This window comes from Capsicum annuum, chromosome 6, assembly GCF_002878395.1.
Source record: "Capsicum annuum cultivar UCD-10X-F1 chromosome 6, UCD10Xv1.1, whole genome shotgun sequence".
In the NCBI taxonomy this organism is placed as follows: Eukaryota; Viridiplantae; Streptophyta; class Magnoliopsida; order Solanales; family Solanaceae; genus Capsicum; species Capsicum annuum.
The window spans coordinates 173080550-173101098 of NC_061116.1; the positions used below are offsets into that span (position 1 = coordinate 173080550).

Genomic DNA, 20549 nt, shown 5'->3' on the forward strand with positions numbered 1-20549 from the left:
CAATTGACTTTTTTTTTTAAATTGAGTTAGGATCATCGAATCTAAGAAAGGTTGCCTACGCATCTCATTAAGATGAGAATTAGGTGTGCGTAGTTCATGCAACTGGAGACATGAAGAAACCCACTTTTATTTGAATAATGAAAAGAAAATAATTTTTTTTGAATTTATTTATAATGTTTTTTTTTATTTTTTAAAATGAATTGATTGATTTTTGTTTATAAGGATCAAAACTTTTTTTTTCCTTTAGGAAAATACAACCTTTGTTTTTAAGAATCACCGAACTCGTGGAGGGCTGCCTACGTATTTCACTGAGATGGGAATCAGGAGTGCGTAGTTCTCGATATTGGGGCAAACTCAATAATTTAAATTTTTTTTGTGAAAGCAAATCTCGCACCTCATTTGGGTTTCGAAAAAGAATAGATTTTAGAGAGCAATTTTCAACCTCTCTTACATTCATGGATTCCAAAGCCGGGTAACATTCGAAACAACCAGATAGTTAATGCGACTAGTAGCACAGAAAATGGATAGTCTTAAAAGAGGGTACTTTTAGATATTCAAACCTTCGTCGAGTCCACTAAGTCAAAAATTCACGTGATGCAAATAAAGCGGAGCCGAATGGGGATAATCATGTCTAAGTTTCAGATCTACTAGATTTAACCTAATGGAAATAGGCGTCTAGAATCATTGTAAAACGAGTGGACAACTCAATTCGGGCAAGGGCAACTTACCGGTAGCAGTGCTTTCCGGCCTCACCGCTGGTCCTTTCCATCCTAAAACATGCGTGACTATGAAATCCTTCCCAAAAGCATTGCCTCATCCCTGGTATCTCAAGTCTCGGGAGCGTATACCGCATCTCCGAATATAAAGTATCTCAGAAGACTCAGATGGGAGCGCAAGAGAAGACAATTTATATTACAATTCAAATAATATCAAAACAGTTGAACAAATAGGAAAATAATACATTTAGGCCAACAATATACAATATCAAAATTAAATAAAGCCAAATAAGTCAATATAAAAGCACAAATTCTGGTTATCCCCAGCAGAGTCGCCATCTATCACACCCCTATTTTTTTGCCCCAATCCCGCTACAGAGTTGGTTTTACAGAAAATGAGTTTTTCCAATTAAAGTGACGTTTTGAAAAGGAATTATTTATTTTACAAAGTCGCCACTTGGAATTGAGTTTGGGTGTTGCAAGTCACCTTTTTGAATCTCTAGTCAAAAGGAAATGACTCCTTATTAGTCTGCAAAAATAAAAGATCAAGTAAGAAATTCTGTTGATCGAGAGGAAGTGTGAGGCACCCCTCAAGTCTCATGGTTCTAGCACGATGGCTTTAATGACTTACGTATGGCTTAAATTAATCTTCTAAATATACGATATTTGTTAGCCTAAAAGTTATTTACCTTCCGCTTTTAATTTATTTTTAAATTATTAAATTATATTAATGTGTGGCATGCCAGTAGCAGTATTTTCTGGTCATACCATAAGTTTTGATATATTTCTCGCACCTTTGAGACATTTATGGATTGACCCCATTTTTTAGTCTAAATAAGCACCTAACATGTTTAGAATCTACCCAACTCGATTAGATCGGCTTCAAATGGTATGTTGATTTTTATTATAATGAATGGTCAGTAGCAGGGTTTTCCAACATCATCGTTAATTTTTACTTGTATGCTAAATTCTTAATTTTGTAAAGATCAAGAATCTAAATCATTCTTTTTCAAGTTTGCTCCCTTACAAATGGGTTTATCCACTTTACTTTTAAAGATTATTGTCGTGGTGATAGCGGGTTTGGCCGAAGTCCACCCGTCGGTGGTTAGTTCGGTTTGGCGCGGCGACAAGAAAAAGGGAGAAGGGCAACCTATTTCGAAGAGTTAGCGGCGTAATAAAAGGGGAGAAAGGGGGAGTGGAACCGTCGGCCAAACAGCTTTTGTCGGCAGGTGATCGCTGGAATCAACCATAAAGGTCGACATTAATGGATCTTCCGACGGATATGGATCGTTGGTGACTAGATCCGGTGAGATCCGGTGTCAGAGTTTCGTAGGAAGAATTTTTTTCTGCAAGAAATGATGGGAATGACTGTCGGATAGCGGGCGGCTGGAGAGCGCTGCCAGCGGCTGGTCTTTGCCGATGATGGGAGCGATGCAAAAATGACATAAATGGCGGCGCCGGTAGATCTGGAGGGAGTTTCCGCCGGTCATGGTTGGCTGGCTTCGATGATGAAGTCATTCCGACGAAGACTTCGCGAGAAAAATTATGTTTCTCCGTATTTCGTTCAAATTCTCTATTCTCTTTCCCTATCTCTCTTTGTTTTCTCCTTATTCTTTACGGTTTTCGCTATTCTTCATGTTCTTCGTATTGTGTATGTGTATAGATGTTCATCCCAAAACAAAAATGAAGCTTGTGTATTAATTATTGTTATTAAATAAAAATTATGTGAATGTGTATATTTTCGAAAAAAAATAGAGCATCTATGTGTGTGCAGTGAATAAAAAATCTATGTGATTGTGAGGGTATAATGAGAGTATGTATGAATTCGTGCGTCTATTTTATAAATCTTTTTTTTTCTCTGCTCTGTTTCAATTTTAAACTAGATAGTATTAACACAAAAATTTAAATTCTCAACATATCTACTAATATTTATATATATATATATATAAAAATAATTAATTAATTAATAGTATAACATGTAGTAACAAAAATTCACATAATCAAACATATATATTAAAAAGTGGATTGAGATCATTCACACGTTTTATTCATTTTCTCATAATAAACTCATAACAGCAGTAATTCGGAATTGAATAAGAAACCTAAATAATTTAGACTGAGTAATGACTATGAAATTTATCACCAAAACTTCAGACGGAGACTACAACTTCAGACCTTGAAATCTAAAATGCTTTCTTCTTTTTTTATGATCCTCTTTTGTTTGTCTTCTTTCTTTCTCTCAGTATTTGATATTTTTATTTTTTTCAATGTCTGTGCTTTTTCTCTGTATTTTCTATCTAAGTTTCATGAAAATACGTAAAATTGTTTATTTTTATGTTAATATAGAAGTGTGTGGGCATGTACGTGTGTTTTTGTGTAGAGAAAGTGGGAGAGGTTGAGTGAAAGTGAAAAGATGGTAGAAAGTTAAGGTAGTTTAGGTTTGCTCCTTTTTCGTAATAATTAATGTTTAAAATAGAATAAAATAATAAAATAATAAAATTTATTCAAAAATAATAAAATACAGATAAGTTACTAGCTAGTATTAGAAATACAACTAAGAAATATTAATATCATTAAATTATTTATAAAATATTAAAAGAAGAAAATAAAGATAGTTTATATATACACATAAACACTGATGTAAAATATTTAATTTGCTAAAAAATTAGGTGTTTACACATATATATCAAAAACAAGGTGAAATTAGAAAATAATTACATATACCAAGTTAAACTAAAAAAAAAAATAAACTAAAATAGTTTACATACCTTCTACATATCTGTAATAAGGGTGAGACCTTCACTTTCTCCAAGTCCTAGGTCATCCCTTATGAACCTAACAAATCAATTCCTTGTGTTTTTGTTCTCCTTTTCAACTAATACCCAAGCAAGTGGCAGCATCAGGTTATTTCTATCCTTTGCCACGACAATTAATAATTGGCTTTTACAAACACCTTTAATAAAACAACTATCTAAATTTATGCACTTTCTATAATATACCTATGCCTTTTTCAAAGCATCAAGGCAGATGTAAAAACTCTGAAATTTTGTTTTACCTGTTGCATCAGCCTTACCAAGTTTAACAACACAACTGGTCCCTAGATTTGTACTCAACAATTCATCTTTCTAGTCAAAGATTCTTTCAAATTCTACAACATAATCACCCATTATATCTTCAACACTTTCTCTCTTATTTTTCTAATAGTAGGTTTACCAATACTCTTATGTTTGGTTGCTTGATTATTTTTTCTCTAAAAATTTCAGTTAAAAACTTTGCATTGCACAAGTAATTTCTGGTTGTCTTGTTGCAAGTAGCTTTGAATTTTGAAATGTAAGTTCTTATCATGAAATCATTTGTTGTCTTATCAAGACCTGCATATAAAAGTCATGGACAACCATCCTTACTCCTAACTTTAACCCTTTTTGACTCATTTACCCTTTCTCCGCATGAACTCTTTTACTTACTGCATATTCAGTCACTACTCTTCTAAACTCATTTACATCTTTAAACACTGTACTTAAATACTAAACAACTTTCTTTGCAATTGGGTCATGAATGATTTTCTAAGTTGTTGTCCTTCTCTTTCTTAACAACTTCACAGTTCTTGCTCTACCAGATTCAACCACATCATGTTCATCATCACCTCAACAATCATCTTCATCTAATTCAAAACTATCCTTATCAAAACTTGCAAAGTAAGGCTCATCACCTCCAAGTCTCCCATCATGAATTACTTTACCTGTTTTAGTTTCATCAAAACCTAATGACTTACTTTACCTGTTTCAGTTTCATCAAAACCTAGATCTGGTCCTGCTTCACCTACTGATACCATTGCATTGTCAGCTGGCACTCTTTTATTTCTTTTTCTCCTCTAAAATCTCCTCTTTTCAACTCTCAACTCCTTAACCTCCTCATGTACATTACCACCATACTCTTCTTCATCATCATCTTTAACTAATTCTCCTTCTGACTCAACCCTATTCTCAGTAGAGTAATCAGAACCCTTTAATTCTTCTTCAAGAAAATCAAATCCCGCAATACCAACCTCTATATCATTTCAACTACAGTAACACTAGGTGCAGCAGCACTTGATACAGCAGTGAAAAGAAGTGTGGTATCAAAAGGAGGTGTGGTTAGAAAAAAAGTAACAGGATCCTCCACATATAAATTATCCTCACCTACCCTAAAATTATACATAATATTAAAAGTTGCATTAGATTCCCCCATATACCCATGACTAGCATTTTCTAATAACATGAGGCCCACAATAGGCTTATCAACTATTTAAATACCTTCGTCTTATTCCCATCTTTTAAGAAATACATCATATCTAAAATATTCATATCATTATCAACATCTACCATAATGTCACTGTTAGGTGATTTAATACTAAAGTCGCAGCTTGTGCTATATCTTAATTTTCTAATACAGTCTCTCTACTCAAAATAGAACATCTTATCTACATTAATATTCAATAATTCAGTAATTTTTTACCATTATACACTGGTTCTCCATTACTTAAATCTAACACCCTAACATAGTATCATCTTAGAATAATTAGTGTAAATTCATTCATGTCTTACATGTATGAAATCAAGATAAGAGAATAAGAATTATAAGACTAAACATTATAAAAAAGAAAGCAGTAGACGATATTATCAAAAATCAAACATTACTCGAGTTTAATCCAACATTATCAGGCTTAAACAATGAATAAAAACTCATAATATGAATTTTCTAATGTAATATGATACTCTTTGAACAATGAAACAACCTAATATTAAGACACACATAAATGCAACATCATGCGACTTAGACGACAAAGAAAAAAATCTGATTTCAACATAATAGATGTAATACGATACAGATTGAATACCTACGCAACACAATAGTAAAACACACATGCTATTACACATAATTAATTACCTAATTTTTAAGATTAATAGTAAACAATACAAAAATCCTAATTTTGAATCAATCGACTTAAATAATTAACAAAACACCTAATTAGATGCAATTATGAACGTAATATGATTTTAGTTGAAGACTTAAATAACATATGCATCAGACGTACAACTTAATTTCACAAATCACTTCTTATTTTTTGAGATTAAGAATAAATCCTAATTTACACCTAATCAATCCTAATTTTTGGCACAAACAACTAACCTTTACTAAATTGAAGCAACAATCAATTGATTAGCTTCAAAATCAAAAAGTCTTTATCGGTTAGATTTGTTTCAGACAAGAATATTTGAAGAAAATCGAGTTTGAGAGAGAGAAGACGAAAAGATTTTGTTTGATTATGAGAGAGAGAGAAATAGGGCATGTTTGTTTAAGAGAGAAAATAAAAATTCGAAGTGGACCCAGCGTGTGGTAGAGACACACATTTTATGATTTGATTTTTGTTGACAGGTCAGCAATTGGGGGATATTAAATATAGGAAAAAAATATTTAGGAGGATAATGGGACTCCCGTGAAGGTTAAGTGTGTAGTTGAGATTTTGGGAAGCGGGGGGATGATAGACTATTTTCTCTTTTAGCTTTTAAGAACATAAGCTAAAAAAACTCTTTTTTTAATCTTATTCAAACAGGTTCTAAGAAAACAATGATTGGTATAATGACTTTACTACAATACCCCTATCAATTGATGTATAGAAATAGGTATTGAAAAACGATTTGAAGAATAAGTAATTAATGTTAAAGTTAAAATATATAGGGGAGGGGGTTTATCTTGATTTGTCAAAAATGATAAGTAAAAATAAAAAATAAATTAAAAATATAATGACAAATAAATTCGAACGAAGAAAACAGCATGCTAAATTCTTACATTGAATTAAATTTTAAGGAAGTATTTCAATATAATTTTTGATATATTTCTTATGAGAATTTTTTTCTTTTGATTATTTATCATCATTTTACGATATCATTTTTTTAATTAAATATTTACTTTATTTATGATTTTGCAATCTTCAAGACACTAGTAAGATGGGAAAAGTAGTTTATTTTGTCTTCAATTTTTAAAATGATAAATAATTTAATATACCTTTTTTAATAATCACAATATATAATTTGAGATGAAAGAAATAATATTTGCATTGATCTTAGAGTTGTTCATAATTCTTTGAAATACGTAGTTCGTTTACTTTTATCTATCCACTATATCAAAAGTGGCTACTCATTTTTATCTGTCTAATTTAGAAAATTATGAGGTAATTTATATCAAAAAACTAGCTGCAAAAAAAAAATTATATCAAAAGTGGCTACTCATTTTTATCTGTCCAATTTAGAAAATCAGGAGGTAATTTCTTACTGATTTGCTAATTATCCTTACTAACTATAGTCATTTTTGAATACATTTCTTAAAATATCAAATTATTATATTCGGTATGATAAAATTGTCATTTTATTTGTTGCTACTTAAAAGTGTGCTAAGTCAATACTAAATACAAGTAATAATGGATAAGAGGAAATTCCTCGAGTGATTGGGAGTTTCTAGAAAATGGGTTAAAAATGTAACACTGATCAGAGAGAATTAAAGAATATACTTATCCCGTGCTAATTGTGGAAGGTTTTTAATTAAAGAGATTTACCATGGTTTTGGAATATTCCAATGTCTTTCTTAAAGTATATGGGGGATGGCTTAATTCAATTATGACATGCTTTTTTTTAATTATCAGATTTGATAATTGATATTAAAAAGTACAGATTTGAGCTATATATTCCAAATTTTTACATGATCGGGTAGAGAAAAAGTAATATTATTCTACTAAGTAACACCAAAAGGGAGGGTCCAAGTTAGGTAAACTGGACATAGCGAAAAAAAAACTATGGAGGATCACCATATAGAAACAATATTGGAAGGACCTCTTTGGCTTTGTTCTAAAAGTAGGAAGATTCCACTCATTCACATTAGTAAGGCCACTAACTTGTTTAGAAAAAGATGGAAAGGAGTTTGAAGACATGAATCCACTCTATGTCATGGGCCATGTCTAAGAGTTGCTAGTTTTTCACTAATTCATGAACGTTCAAATACCACTTTTTTTTTTTTCAAATACCACTTACCCTAGTTATTAACAAATTAATATCTATAGTTTTTCATGAACTTGATGAACATATGGTTATGTTGTCTGAATATAAGACAAGGTCCGGTCCACATATGCAAGTCGTTTTACACATCTAAAATGAATACAATAGTTCAATGGATCACTTAATTTTATAATGGTTTAGTTCCACTTTTCAACAAGTGAACCATTTAACCATCGACTGTAAGACCAGACAAAATAAAACAAGTAGGATCATTTCGCAAAGCAGGAAAAGTGACATCACCAGTTCATCCATTTAGTATAAAGACTAAGTAGGATACTATGATTGTTTCGGGCAAAAAAAGAAAAAAGAGGAAGAGAGATAAATAAGATACAATTGCATATCTCAATTTGGCAGAATACATTTAGCTCCATATGCTAGTTAACTAGTAAACAGACATTTTAAAAGTGAATCAACCTAGCAACTAATGAATCAAATGAAGAACACCCTAAAAATTTGCTATACTACTAGTAGCTTCTCTTATAACACCAAGTACATTCACATGTAGCACAAGAGTCTCATGATCATTACGTACTCTAAACATGATTATATTTTTTGTTTCTTTTCGTTTTTGCAAGTTTATTTTAACTATATATACAAATTCTGTCTTCACAATTGTCAATGTGAAAGCAAAAGATGCTGGCCGCACGTGCGCAGTCACTGACTTTAGAGAGTCTCCTTTTGACACTTGCGGTCTAAAATGATTGGGTCCCACTTGGCTTAAAGAGGCTTGAGAAGGTGCATGAACATATCCTGCAATGGCGACATCTGATAACTGCTCTGAAACTGTGAACCTAACAAGCTATTATCCACTGTTGTTGCACCAGTAGTGGCATCCATGTAATTAAATGGAAGATCAATGGTGATTTTCTCCCAGTCAGTTAGCTTTGGCTCGCTTTGTACTTCCTTCTCACATGTAAAATCTGGTGAAAGTACGTGCTCCGAACAGCTTGAATCAGAGTGGATCTTTGGAACTGAATCTGAAGGCAGGTAGAAGTAATCGTTGTGCAGTTGCTGTGGTGGTTGTGGTGGTAGAGGGGGTAGAATCTCTGGTTTTTTATCCTCCGGTGATTCAACTGTATCCATATAGCTAGTGTTCATTTTCCGATGCTTTTCAATCGATCCTTTTTTGTTGTATATTCGGCATAAAACCCAATCATCCAACTGTAAACGAAACAGGAACCGTCAACAACAGGCTAATGTAATCCCACAAAGTAGAGTTAGGAATGTTAAAGAGATGACGAAAATGAAACCATCAAATCAATTGAAAACACAATCTAGATTCTAGATCCTTAAAACAATAAATCAATCCAAATTCTGTCCAGCACTCACCCTTAAGCTATTGTTGTTCTTACGAGCAGATCGATCAACATCAGCAAGCCTGTATTCATGCATGATCCAATTAGTCTTCTCTCCTTTAGGTGCCTTACCAGCATAAAACACCAATGCTTTCTTAATTCCCACGGCCTTTGGATTTCCAATCGGCTTATCTGCACCTGTTGCCTTCCAGTATCCAGTTCCAGCCGCTCGATTTGGGCGTGAGCCATTCGGATACTTCCGATCTCGAGGTGAAAAGAAGTACCACTCTTTCTCCCCGTACAATGCCAATTCTGAAACACAGACAAAATTTTCATTAATTCAAATTCGCTTATATATAAAGCAGTAACAAAATTGAATAGCGAGAATTATTTACCAGGAAGATCCCAAGGGTCAAACTTGTAGAGGTCAATTTCAGCTACAATTGGTACAGCAATTGGCTGAGAGGTGCATTTTCGGCATAAATAGTGTATAACAAGCTCTTCATCAGTCGGATGAAATCTGAAGCCTGGAGGGAATTGCAAATCTGCTCCTGTCATTTTTTTGTTCTTAAATTTTCTAAATATAAATTCTTCTTTCTTCCTTCTCTTTTTTTTTTTCTATTTTTTGGTCTAAATACAGAGTATTTAGGGGAAGATGAATAGGAAAATGCTTGAAAACTTCGGTCACAAGGATGAAAAGAGAATATATAAGAAACCCAAGAGGGACACGTGGCGAAGATAAGGCAAGGGATCTAGAAAAAACGTGTTAAAATAATTAGAAACAAAATGAAAAATAAAAATTTTAAAAAGGAGTGGACACGTATGCAAGAATTTGAGTTGTGGGTGGGGTGGGTTGGTGGGGGTGGTGGGGGTTGCATTTGGTCACTGCTTACGTAGTACTTTTTGGACACAAGTGTCGAAGTGACTAGGTGGTTCGGCGGCTTCTAGGAAGTTTCTGGTTCGATTTTGGGTCGGAGCTATTTGGATCCGGCGGCTGACACGTACATAAGGTAGATGCACGCTTGTGCTATTTAGTGACTTCACTTTGACAAAATTGTTAATTGTGGGTTCATTTTAATTCTTTATTTACTAAGGTCTCCGTTTTAAATTAATTGACATATTTTAATTTAATAAAGGGTTTAAAAAATAAATCTAATATTTTTTAAATTTTATAATCTTAAAATATTTATCTAAAGTTAAAATTAAAGAAAAGTTAAAAAAATATTCTTTGTTTTAAATAATTATGTGTCAAATAGTAAAACAAAAATAGAAATGTGGAATGTTCTTGGAGTGAAAGTTGGTTTGTCCATTGGCAGTTAGAATTGAATGAGAAGGGAGTGAATGCGTCAATTAATTATTGAAGAACGGTGCCGGAAGTGCCACATATGTAATACTACTAAAGTAAAATGAATTTATTAGTATTTTATTAAGGTTGACAGAAAGGGAACTAATAAAATGAATAAATTTTAAAAACTAGCATTGGAGGAAAACCAGTAAAAGAGAGAAGAGAAAATGTCCTTAAACCTATTAAAACTAATTCGATTAATTTGAAATTCTAAATTTTCTTAAGGTGAAGCATTGTTTGCTAATAATTTTAAATTTTCAATTAAAAAACTAATAAAATATTAATGAATTCGGTTTATTTGACGCATCTCTTTACGATTCCATAACAAAGTAAAAAGGTAGATGCATATTCTTTCGTAATCAGAACATGCTAACTCAATAGTAGTAATTACTAATTATTATTATTGAGGATAAGTTCCATTTTTCCTACTCAAAGATAAGATCGTATGTAAATCTCAAATATGATTGGCTAATTTACAGTCAAATCAAAGTCGACTTCTGCACCTAAGACTATCCTTTCTTCCTCGATTTCTTTTATTTTAAAAGTCATTTACTTCATCTGTTTCATTTCTTAAGTCTTACTTATTTTTAAAATTTATTTAAAAATTGATCATTTTTTATATTAAGATTAAATATTTAACTATATAATTCATGTTTCATCATCATTCTTATAAATGACACTTTTGTAAGGATAACGTGGCATTACAAAATTCGTAAGATATTTTGATTTATATACCGTATGTTGTATATTAGGACACCTAGTCTAATATTCCTAGTCCATTACTAGTAGGAGCCTTATAGTTGAGTTTTTTTTTTGGGTGAAAAACATAGCCATTTTATTAGACTTTAGGGGGGGAGGGGGGGGGGGGGTTTGGTGCTCCTTCCAGGTAGAGGAGCCAACATGTTGTTGTTCAGGGTCACATCCCAACCCTGTAGGCAAAAAGAGATATCAGTCATGGTCATGTTTTGACCTGAGTTTGATCGATTAATGCTATGATAAAAAGTTTTTCCAGAGCAATCATCCAAAACATAACTAAGTACAAAGGGTGGGGGATGGTTGTGGTGACTGGTTGCATTGCAAAAGGTATGATTATGCCTTCCTTCGCTGAACGAACAGCCACAACATTTTGTTCCCTATATATCTGAATCGGAGTTGTTGCTTCCAGCTTTGTCAGCAACATCCTGCATTCACACACAATATCATGATAAAGAAGATGGTTGTTAGTGAGGATTTTGATGGTCATCATTGAGTCTACCTCTATATGTAAGGATTTGAAGCTATTTTCTCTAGCAAGGGATGTGTTGGTAGAAACCCAGAATTCACTCACCATTACTACTACGAAAGACCGTACCCATTCCACCAGGGCCTGGATTGCCTCTAGTAGAGCCATCTATGTTAAGCTTGATGGCAGCAATGGGTGGGTCCATTTAACCTGGATGATTAATTTTTGGGACTTAGGCTTGGCTTAGCTTTGGCTATGAGTTGATACTCAGTGGCATTAGCAATAACATTATCAATTCTAGCCAAATTATGATGATTATTGAAAAGATTGTCATTTCTAGTTAAGCATAATTCTCTTAAGCAATGAGGAAGGAGAGATCCCCAGGTTAGCCAAGTGTTAAAAGGCTTTCCTTTGCAGGTTTCCCACCATATAAACCAGTTGGTATCATCAATATTGCTAGGAAGGAAAGAAGCCTGGTAATGGCCTTTTTGGATCAACTTATCCCAGAATTACTACACTGGAAGAAAATATGGTTAATGTTCTCCCTATTATGATTGCAGAAGTGGCATTAGGGAGGGACACTGATACCTATATAGTTGAGAAAGCTTCTAGTAGGGAGCCTGTTATGCATGAAGAGCCAGAGGAAGGTCCTGGTTTTATTTGGAGCATCAGCTTTCCATACAAGGGGAAAGTTCTTTCCCTTAGTATGAATGATGTCTAGGTTCCTAAGGTGTGTATACATGCTCCCAGTGGTAAAGATACCTGTGTAGCTACAATTCCAAACCACTTTGTCCTCCATATTTCTGTTGAGGGTAGTTAAGTGACTAAAGATAGTATCCTTGATGGTCTTGGGGATCTCAAAAGAGATTTTGGTGAAATCCCACTCCCCAATAGTTAGGATATCCTTGACCATGATATTAGTATCCATCATATTCATGGGACCGTGGATAATGGTTCTAAGGCTTCCCAGGTGGGGGATCCAAATATCTTGGAGAAAATTAACCTTATCACCCTTACCCACCCTCTATCTAATTCCCAAACAGCAGTCAGCCCAGCCTTTTTTTATGTTCTTCCAAGTCCTGGAGTTGTACTCGGGTTTATGGTATTTGGTTAGAAGAGCCTGACCCACAAGGTTGTAGGGTGGAGGAACGGCCTCAAGGCAAGGCTAACATGCAGAGCCCTATTCCAAAGCTCAGTCTTGTGAAGGACCAGTCCTCCATGCCTTTTTTCAAAAGTTAGAACATCCTAGTTTAGAAGGTGAAGCATCTTTTTCTCAAGGTGGCTACCCCAGACAAAGTCTCTCTGGATTTTGTTGCAAGTCTTAGTGACTTTGCTGTGGATTTTGATATACTGCATGATGTGAGTGGGCATGGAACTGAGGGTAGATTTGGTTAACAAAGTTCTGGCAGCCATATTAAGAAGTTTAGTTTCCAACTAGCAAGCTTAGTGTGCATATTATCAATGATAATCTGAAAGTCACTATTCCTAAGATTTTTTAGGAGAAAACTAGGAACCCAAGATATTTACCAAAAATGGTGCTTAGCTGAATGTAGAGGATTTAGGAACATTGGTTTGCCAGAGTGGAAGAATAATTTTTAGAATAGATGACCTTAGACTTGAGGTGGTTGATGGTTTGTCCTAAAAGTATGCAGAATTTTGGCTATGGACTGGCAGTTGTTAGGAGTAGCTCTTGCCAGAAGAGTGAGATCATCTGAAAAGAATAAGTGAGAGAGTTTTTGTCCCTGGGAGAGATGCCAATGGGGTTCCAGTTCTTAGCACTCACTTCAGCTTGAATGTCTCTGGACGAAGGCACATGATAAAGAGGTAGGGGAAATAGGATCCCCCTGTCTGATGCCTCTAGATGGGTTAAAAAAGTCAGTTCTTCTGCCATTGACCATCACAACAATGGAAGTAGAGGTGATGCATGAAAGAATAAGATTGGTGAGATTCCTAGGGAAGACAAAAAAGAGGAGTGTATCCTTTAAGAAGAACTATTCTAGCTTGTCAAAGATTTTCTCTAAGTCAATTTTTAGGATCATGTTAGCCTCATTCCCTTTTATTTTATTAAAATGGGTGATGTACTCTTGAATGATGATGGCTTGGTCAGCAGCCCTCCTATTGGCCAAGAAACTAGCCTGGTGTAAGACCACGTAAAATTCTAAAGCTTAGTACAGTCCTTTAAGCGTGTCAAGAGGATCCTAGACTTAGAAAATTTTAGCTACATTCAAGACTTAACTTAATTTTGGCCTTCAAAAGTTTCCAAATTCATTTAGCCACCTTAATGTCCTTTAATGGTCCGAATTTCTATTGATTCATAATCAGAAAGGTCAATAGGCGTTCCCAGACAAGTTTTGGATTTTTTGGAAACTCGTTTAGATTAAGATTGGAAGTCCAAAACAGTGGACCAATGCGATCTTGGCGCACCGCATCGCCAATCGCGTTGGTCACCAGCTGTGCACACTGTCAAAGCCAAAATAACTGAGGCTCGACGCGTTCATAGTGTGCCTCGTCGGGTATAGCATCGCAGCCCTAGACGCCCCGCGTCACTCATAGCATCGGTGCCCAGTTATTTAGTCATTAAAATGTCTGCATTTTTAAGGGAAAAAGGGTAATTTTTCCAACCCTATATAAGGCTTAAAAGCGGGATTAAGCCTTATTTACACCAAAATACACCCTTTTCTCTCAAAATCCTCTCAAGAACACATTAGGGTTTTCAATTGGGAATCCAAGTTCAAGCAAATTTCTCCGTGAATCATCAAGAATCTTCCATCTAAGGTATGCATAGTATTCATTCATGGACTTCTTTCGTCCATGAAGCCCAAGAATCAAGTTTTAAATTACGATTTGTGATATTCATTCTATGAACTGAATTATGTTCATGTGTTGTTGTTGTATGACTTTCAAGATGGAACCTTTATTATGTCTCTATGAAATTACGCTAATATGTTGACTGAAATCATAAAATTGGGTGGAATTGCGAAGTAAGGTTGTATTAAATTCATGCTCATGCCTAAGCGTTAAATCATGCAATCTAAGTGTTTGATAAAATACCTAGGAAAATGGAAATTATGCTTGATAGTTAAACTGTGATCCAAGTTATGAATGTATGTGCTCCCCTATGTTTAAAATAATTTCCATGAGGATTGTTGTGTAATACAATTGTGTGATGATATAATTATAATATTAAAATGATGAAGTTAAGACATGATCATGTGCATTCTAAGATATATACAAGATTATGATAACCATGTGCTTCATGATATATCCCCTACTGTCGTAGTATAAATTGTTGATGTTGGCCATGTATTCAAGAAAGTCATACTTTGTCAGTTTCTTTCTATCGAGTCCTGGGGGTACTTCTACCCGAAAAATATAGTTGTGTACCTAGAGGCAGTGTCATGTTTCACGATATCCTCAGTCAAGCTATGATCCATAGAACTCAGTCAGTCATGTGACTCAAGAAATCTTAGTAAATTCAGAAATCTCAGTAGTATTTCGTCAGTCAACGGAACTCAATGAAATCACTCTACTCCATTTCAGTTAATTATGTTCAGTGTCTATTCAAATGAGAGTAGGAATTAACACTGAGCGAATCCAAGGATGGGAACTCACCTATTATATGAGGGTGTGATTCTTTGAAGCAATCTTTGTGTTCCTGAACTTCGTAGTCAGCATAGTTTAAAACATCATAGCCTGTTATATGAGGGTAGATGAGGTGGCTTAACCTGTTATATGAGAGTTTCCACCGTTCTCACTAGAGTTACCTGTTACATAAGGGTTACTCACAGATTTTCCTTACCAGTGGCGCGGTATTGACACCCTTCTATATTGCGATTATTTAGGACATGTCGGTTAGATGACTACTTCCTACAGTTTCAATTACAGAATTAGGACTGTCAGATATATTCATTCAGTCTCAGTAATAAAACTCAGATAGTTCTACAAAATTCAGGACTGTCAGATACAGTCAACTCAGAACAGTACAAAACTCAGCTAGTTCTATCAGAACATAGACTGTCAAATACAGTCGCTCAGTATCAGTTATATCAGTTATACTAGTTATCTCAATTATATCAGTTATGTAGTTATCAGTAACTCATGTTACTAGTAATCAAATTTAGGACTGTTAGATACAGTCAATCAAACCAGTTCTTCATAATCAGAATTATTAGAAATAATCATTCCTCTATCATTAATATACCATTAGTTTCCCCAATATTCAATAGACTCATTTATCAGTATCAGTAAACCCAGATGTTAGTAAATCAGTACTCAAAACTCAGTACCCAGTGTTAGTATGGTCTCAGTTATAGTTACTTGCTCATACATATATTCTCACGTTCATGTTATATAGTCATTTAATATTGTTCATGCATATAAACCCTTGCATTCAGCCTACCTCATATGCATACTAGTAAATTTAATTGTACTGACGTATTTAAGCTGTGTTGTTTTAATTTACGCCATAGATTCAAAAGCACGAGCTCCAGAGCATCAGTAGTATTCCAGTATCCAGCAATCAGAGTTAGCAGTGAGTACTCATCCTTTGAGGACATGATCATTACTTTATTATTTTAATACTTAGTTTATTTCAGTAGTTGAAGTTAGTTGGGGACATGTCCTATCATCTCCTTATTCAGACAGTTTAGAGGTTTTCATACTATAGTATATTCAGACAGTTTATTCCAGTTTTGGGTATTTCTATACCCCATTTAAACATTATTTTATCAAATTTTATGTTTTAGATTTGAACCTTATGGCCCTACAGCTTATGTTTCTGCATTTATATACGTATATTATGTAGTGTTCAGGTACAGATATCAGTCATGGGTTAGCTTGTGGTCCTTTGGGGTCATGAGCACCGTGTAGAATTCTGAGTACCAGATTTGGGGCATTACAAACTTAGTATCAAAGCCTAAGGTTCAACAGCGTCCTATGAAGTCTGAAAAGCCACATCCAGTAGAGTCTTGTACATGGGTTTATTGAGCACCACACTTATGTGCAGGGGGCTGTGAGATGTTTTAGGAACTGTTTCCCTTCTTTCAGTATTCATGTCGTACGAGTGAGCATTAGCTTAAGTTGAACTTTCAGTCTAATTTGCTCCTTCCTTTCATTACAAAATATGTCTCCCAAAAGGACTAACGAAAGAAAGACCCAGAACCAGTCGGTACTTTCGCCCGTCCAAGCAGATTCCCTGGACAAGCATGTATTTCATGGCGAATTTAGAATCGAATCTCTTACTATATCCTATTCAGTAGTAGGTCAGAGCAATCAGCAGGCTATTATCCCACCCAAATACGTGATCCGCACCCAGCAGAGTGAGGTGGGAAAGCGTAGTAAGAAAGAAAGAAAGAGAGAAAATAAGAAAGCTAGAACAGGTAGCCTCAATTTTAACCAGCCTAAGTCAGAAGGTGGTAACCGCTTTCAGTTCTGCCTAAAGTTTTCAGTTTCAGTTCCTTCCTTGGCCAGTACTCTAGTCCTTAAATTCAGAGATAGGACACCAGGTCCTAAACCTCAGGGCAGTGTTAGTAGTGCCCAAAGCCATCCCCTTTGTCAGATATGTGGTGCATATGCAGAGACGACAATGATGTGCATTTTAGATGTGGTGAGTCAGGTCACAAAGTCTGATATTTTCCTAGACCCGGTCCTCGAAGCCAGCATAATCATTCTTCAGCTCAGTCCAGTCACCCAAATCAGCAGGGTGCCTCCTCCAGCTCCATCAGTGGGCAATGCCCAAATAGACTCCATGCTCTTCAGCCCCGATAGAATCAGAAAAGTCCTTCTAATGTGGTCATTATCAACGTTGAGGTCAGACCAAGTGTTAACAGGACCTTTCTTAGTCTCCGTCCTAATGGATCAGTCTATCATAGCCCGATAGATATACAGGCATTGTTCGATTATGAAAGCTCAAAAAGAGTCAGGCCTTCAGATTCCAGTAGTAGGTCCAGCATGTATAGGAAAGCAGTAAGGGAAAAACGATTCCTGACCCATCCTTATCTCAGTGTAAAGTTTTGTACTTCAGTCAGTATGATGCCTTCGTATGTTTTACATCTCCATTCCATGAACCCAACTTATATTCACATGTTTTCCATGGAATTATGTATGATTATAGTTCCCAGGATAAGAAGTTCAGTTTTACTCCCCTCAGTAATCCAAGTCATGACCCACAAATGCAGAAAACTCCAAACTCCGATCATGCAGCTCATGACTCATGTACACATGTCACGCTTTATAGTATACTCAACTTCTATAACTCATGATACGCTCCTACTGATCAGTTAAATCCAGGATATGTCATGTATCCACTATATCCTCAGTTCATACCTTTTGGGTAAATCTAAGCTATTGATATTATATTCCTCAAGCCTCAGCCATGTGTCAGGTTTAGTTAGTATCTATTCATGCTTCAGGTCCTCCTGATTTAATCCTTCAGTAAGCTCTCTTTGTGAAAATAGTGTAGTGATGAGTAGTTGCTTGGAAGGGAGAGAGTAAATATTTTATGTTAAATCAGAAAAAGGATTCATGAAGGAAGAAATTAATAAAAATTCAAGGAAAAAGAATTCTCATGTCAATTATGTTGCTCGGACTATTCAAAAGTGTCGAGGGAGTGCAAGATGGATCCTCCAAAAGTAGTGCATTTTTTAGAGGATCCAACATGATTGCGGTTACATTTTGGGAGAGTTCGAGCAACATAGCATGTGAAGGAACTATATAATCTTAAACTTTTTCCTAATGATGCTACATGCCTATTTAAATTTTAGGCATAAGAATTCATCACCACATTGGTCTATTCTGGAGACGACTATCTTAAAAATTCAAGATTTTGCACCATTAATGCAACATTCAACAACATGATATAATTCCTTAGTGATTAGTCATGGTTGGTTCGCGACAGGTTATAAGCGCCAAATCCACACATCATGTGCTATGCTAATTTTCCTATTTCAAGCTACTTTTACCTTGGCTGATAGAGACTAGGCCTCTTCTGTCGAAGTAGGTGGTGGTAGTTGAGCGAGTACTTGAGCCCTGCCTCCTAACTACAAAATAGTTCCATGGCCAATGAGTTATGGGTGATTCTTGAAAACAGGTCCATTTTAGTCCGCCTACATTGTGACATGAGGCAACTAAATAACAACTCTAAGGCTTCTTTCATCAACCCCTGTTGGCAGAGCTTTCTTGCTTATCGCACGCTCATCTGCAATTGAATGTATGAAAATACCAGTAAGCAAATATGGATATGTGATGCAGTGATGTTGTGTATATGCAAATGTATAGAGAATGTACATCAGATCTTTCGCAGATGTCTTAGATCTTTCGCGGGTGTCTTTCTCCGGCCATAAATCTAGTTCCTTCATCACAAATAAGGGAAACAGGTGCCCTTCATAAGCAGTGTCACCACTTTTATTCTCGAAGTACCATGTTCCTAGTTTTTCCTGTAATATGATTTTCAACGTCTTGTTAGAACTACCTCTAACGACCTATAAAAGAGCGAAAAGTTGTAGATCAAAGAACTTTCAAAGGGCTTTCGGCCATAACTAACCTTGATCTCACCACAAACACCAGCTTCCTCTATTGTCTCGCGCCTTGCAGCAACTTCAATTGTTTCATCCTTTTCCCAACCTCCCTAATACAACAAAAACGAGATTTGTAAGCAAAACAGATGAATCAATTTGATAGAGTTTAGAGCATAATCTACAAAGTTTGAAAACCATAGATATGTTGCACTTGAAATAGCTAACATTTAACCCTTACACACCACATAATAGTCCCAAAAATAGAGGCAAATCGATTCTATCTAAGTGCAAAATTGGCCATATAAGATTGAAATCCAAACAAAATAGGTCACGTACTATATCTAAATTAAACTAACAGTCAAAAATTCAACGAAATTAGACAACCATCATTAAACTCGAATAATCCCAAGAGAATCCTAAATACTATTTTCATTACTTACAACTTTTAATCCCAGCACAATCCCCAAACTAACTTAAACAGCAGTGCAAGGAATTACCCACGTTAACTATAAACAGTTTGCTGACCTTGACAAAGAGGTTGTTGTAGGGAAGACACCAAGGTTGAACGATTCACACCGAATTGAGCGGAGAAGAAGATGAGTAGAACAACAATCAATGTAATGAATTTCTCAATAGAACAACGAAGTGTCTTTCACTTCAACAATTTTTTCAATAGATGAATTGTTTCTCAATGTAACGATTCCTTGAAGAATTGACGAAGAGAAGAATTGAAGTCTCTGATGTTGGAGAATTTACGAGAGGATGAATGAAGAAAGTGTTGGTGTATTATCGATTTGGGGCCTTTCTAAATTCTAACTAGAGCCAAAATATTGAAATATTTTTTTTAATTAATATAATTAAAATAAGTGGGTAAATAAAATGTTGGAGGAAAAATTCCCGAAAAATATGTTTTTTTGTCAAAAATAACCGTAGCTAAAAATTATCTATGGCGACGGTTCTTTAAACCGTTACCATAGAATATCCTATTGCGACGGTTCTATTAATTTTTGTGCTAATAGACTAGACAATTTTATGTGACGGTTAAAACCGTCGCTATAGGTAGTTTTTAATAACGGTTCATGAATCATCGCTAAATAAGCGTTCTCATAGCCCTTATTTCTAGTAGTGATAGTAGTCGGCGATAATTTATGGTTAACATGAAATTGGACAGAATATGATTATCATCTTTAAATGAATGACATATTAGTTAATGATATTAATTATTTGGATCTACTTAGACTCATTAAATGATTGTAAAATCAAAAATAGAAGTTACTTAATGATTGAGATATGAAAAATTAAAATTCAAAGGTAAAATATAAATAATTGAGATCTTAAATGAAAATTTTGGCATTTATGAATAAAGCCT

At 34.8% G+C, this 20549-nt stretch overlaps 1 protein-coding gene and 1 long non-coding RNA gene across 2 annotated transcripts; both read right to left on the bottom strand.

The window, feature by feature from the left end:
* Positions 1-8123: 8123 nt before the first annotated feature.
* Positions 8124-9820, bottom strand: LOC107873003 (NAC domain-containing protein 2). Its single transcript, XM_016719693.2, has 3 exons — positions 9495-9820; positions 9134-9411; positions 8124-8965 (listed from the first exon to the last, which is right to left on the bottom strand). The coding sequence occupies exons 1-3, from the start codon at positions 9655-9657 to the stop codon at positions 8522-8524; spliced, it is 885 nt and encodes a 294-aa protein (XP_016575179.1). The 5' UTR covers positions 9658-9820; the 3' UTR covers positions 8124-8521.
* Positions 9821-11249: 1429 nt separating this feature from the next.
* Positions 11250-20004, bottom strand: LOC107874914. The gene is made up of 5 exons (XR_001675642.2): positions 19706-20004; positions 19207-19290; positions 18951-19099; positions 18626-18861; positions 11250-11625 (listed from the first exon to the last, which is right to left on the bottom strand). It is a non-coding gene; the product is annotated as an uncharacterized LOC107874914 (long non-coding RNA).
* Positions 20005-20549: the final 545 nt, after the last annotated feature.

Bases quoted from the DNA above. Each gene is read 5' to 3' on its own strand.
- LOC107873003 (XM_016719693.2), bottom strand. From the start codon at position 9,657: ATGACAGGAGCAGATTTGCAATTCCCTCCAGGCTTCAGATTTCATCCG. The intron at 9,412-9,494 runs GTAAATAATTCT...TCTGTGTTTCAG, and splicing joins TGACCCTTGGGATCTTCCTG to AATTGGCATTGTACGGGGAG. The intron at 8,966-9,133 runs GTGAGTGCTGGA...TTTCGTTTACAG, and splicing joins AGAACAACAATAGCTTAAGG to TTGGATGATTGGGTTTTATG.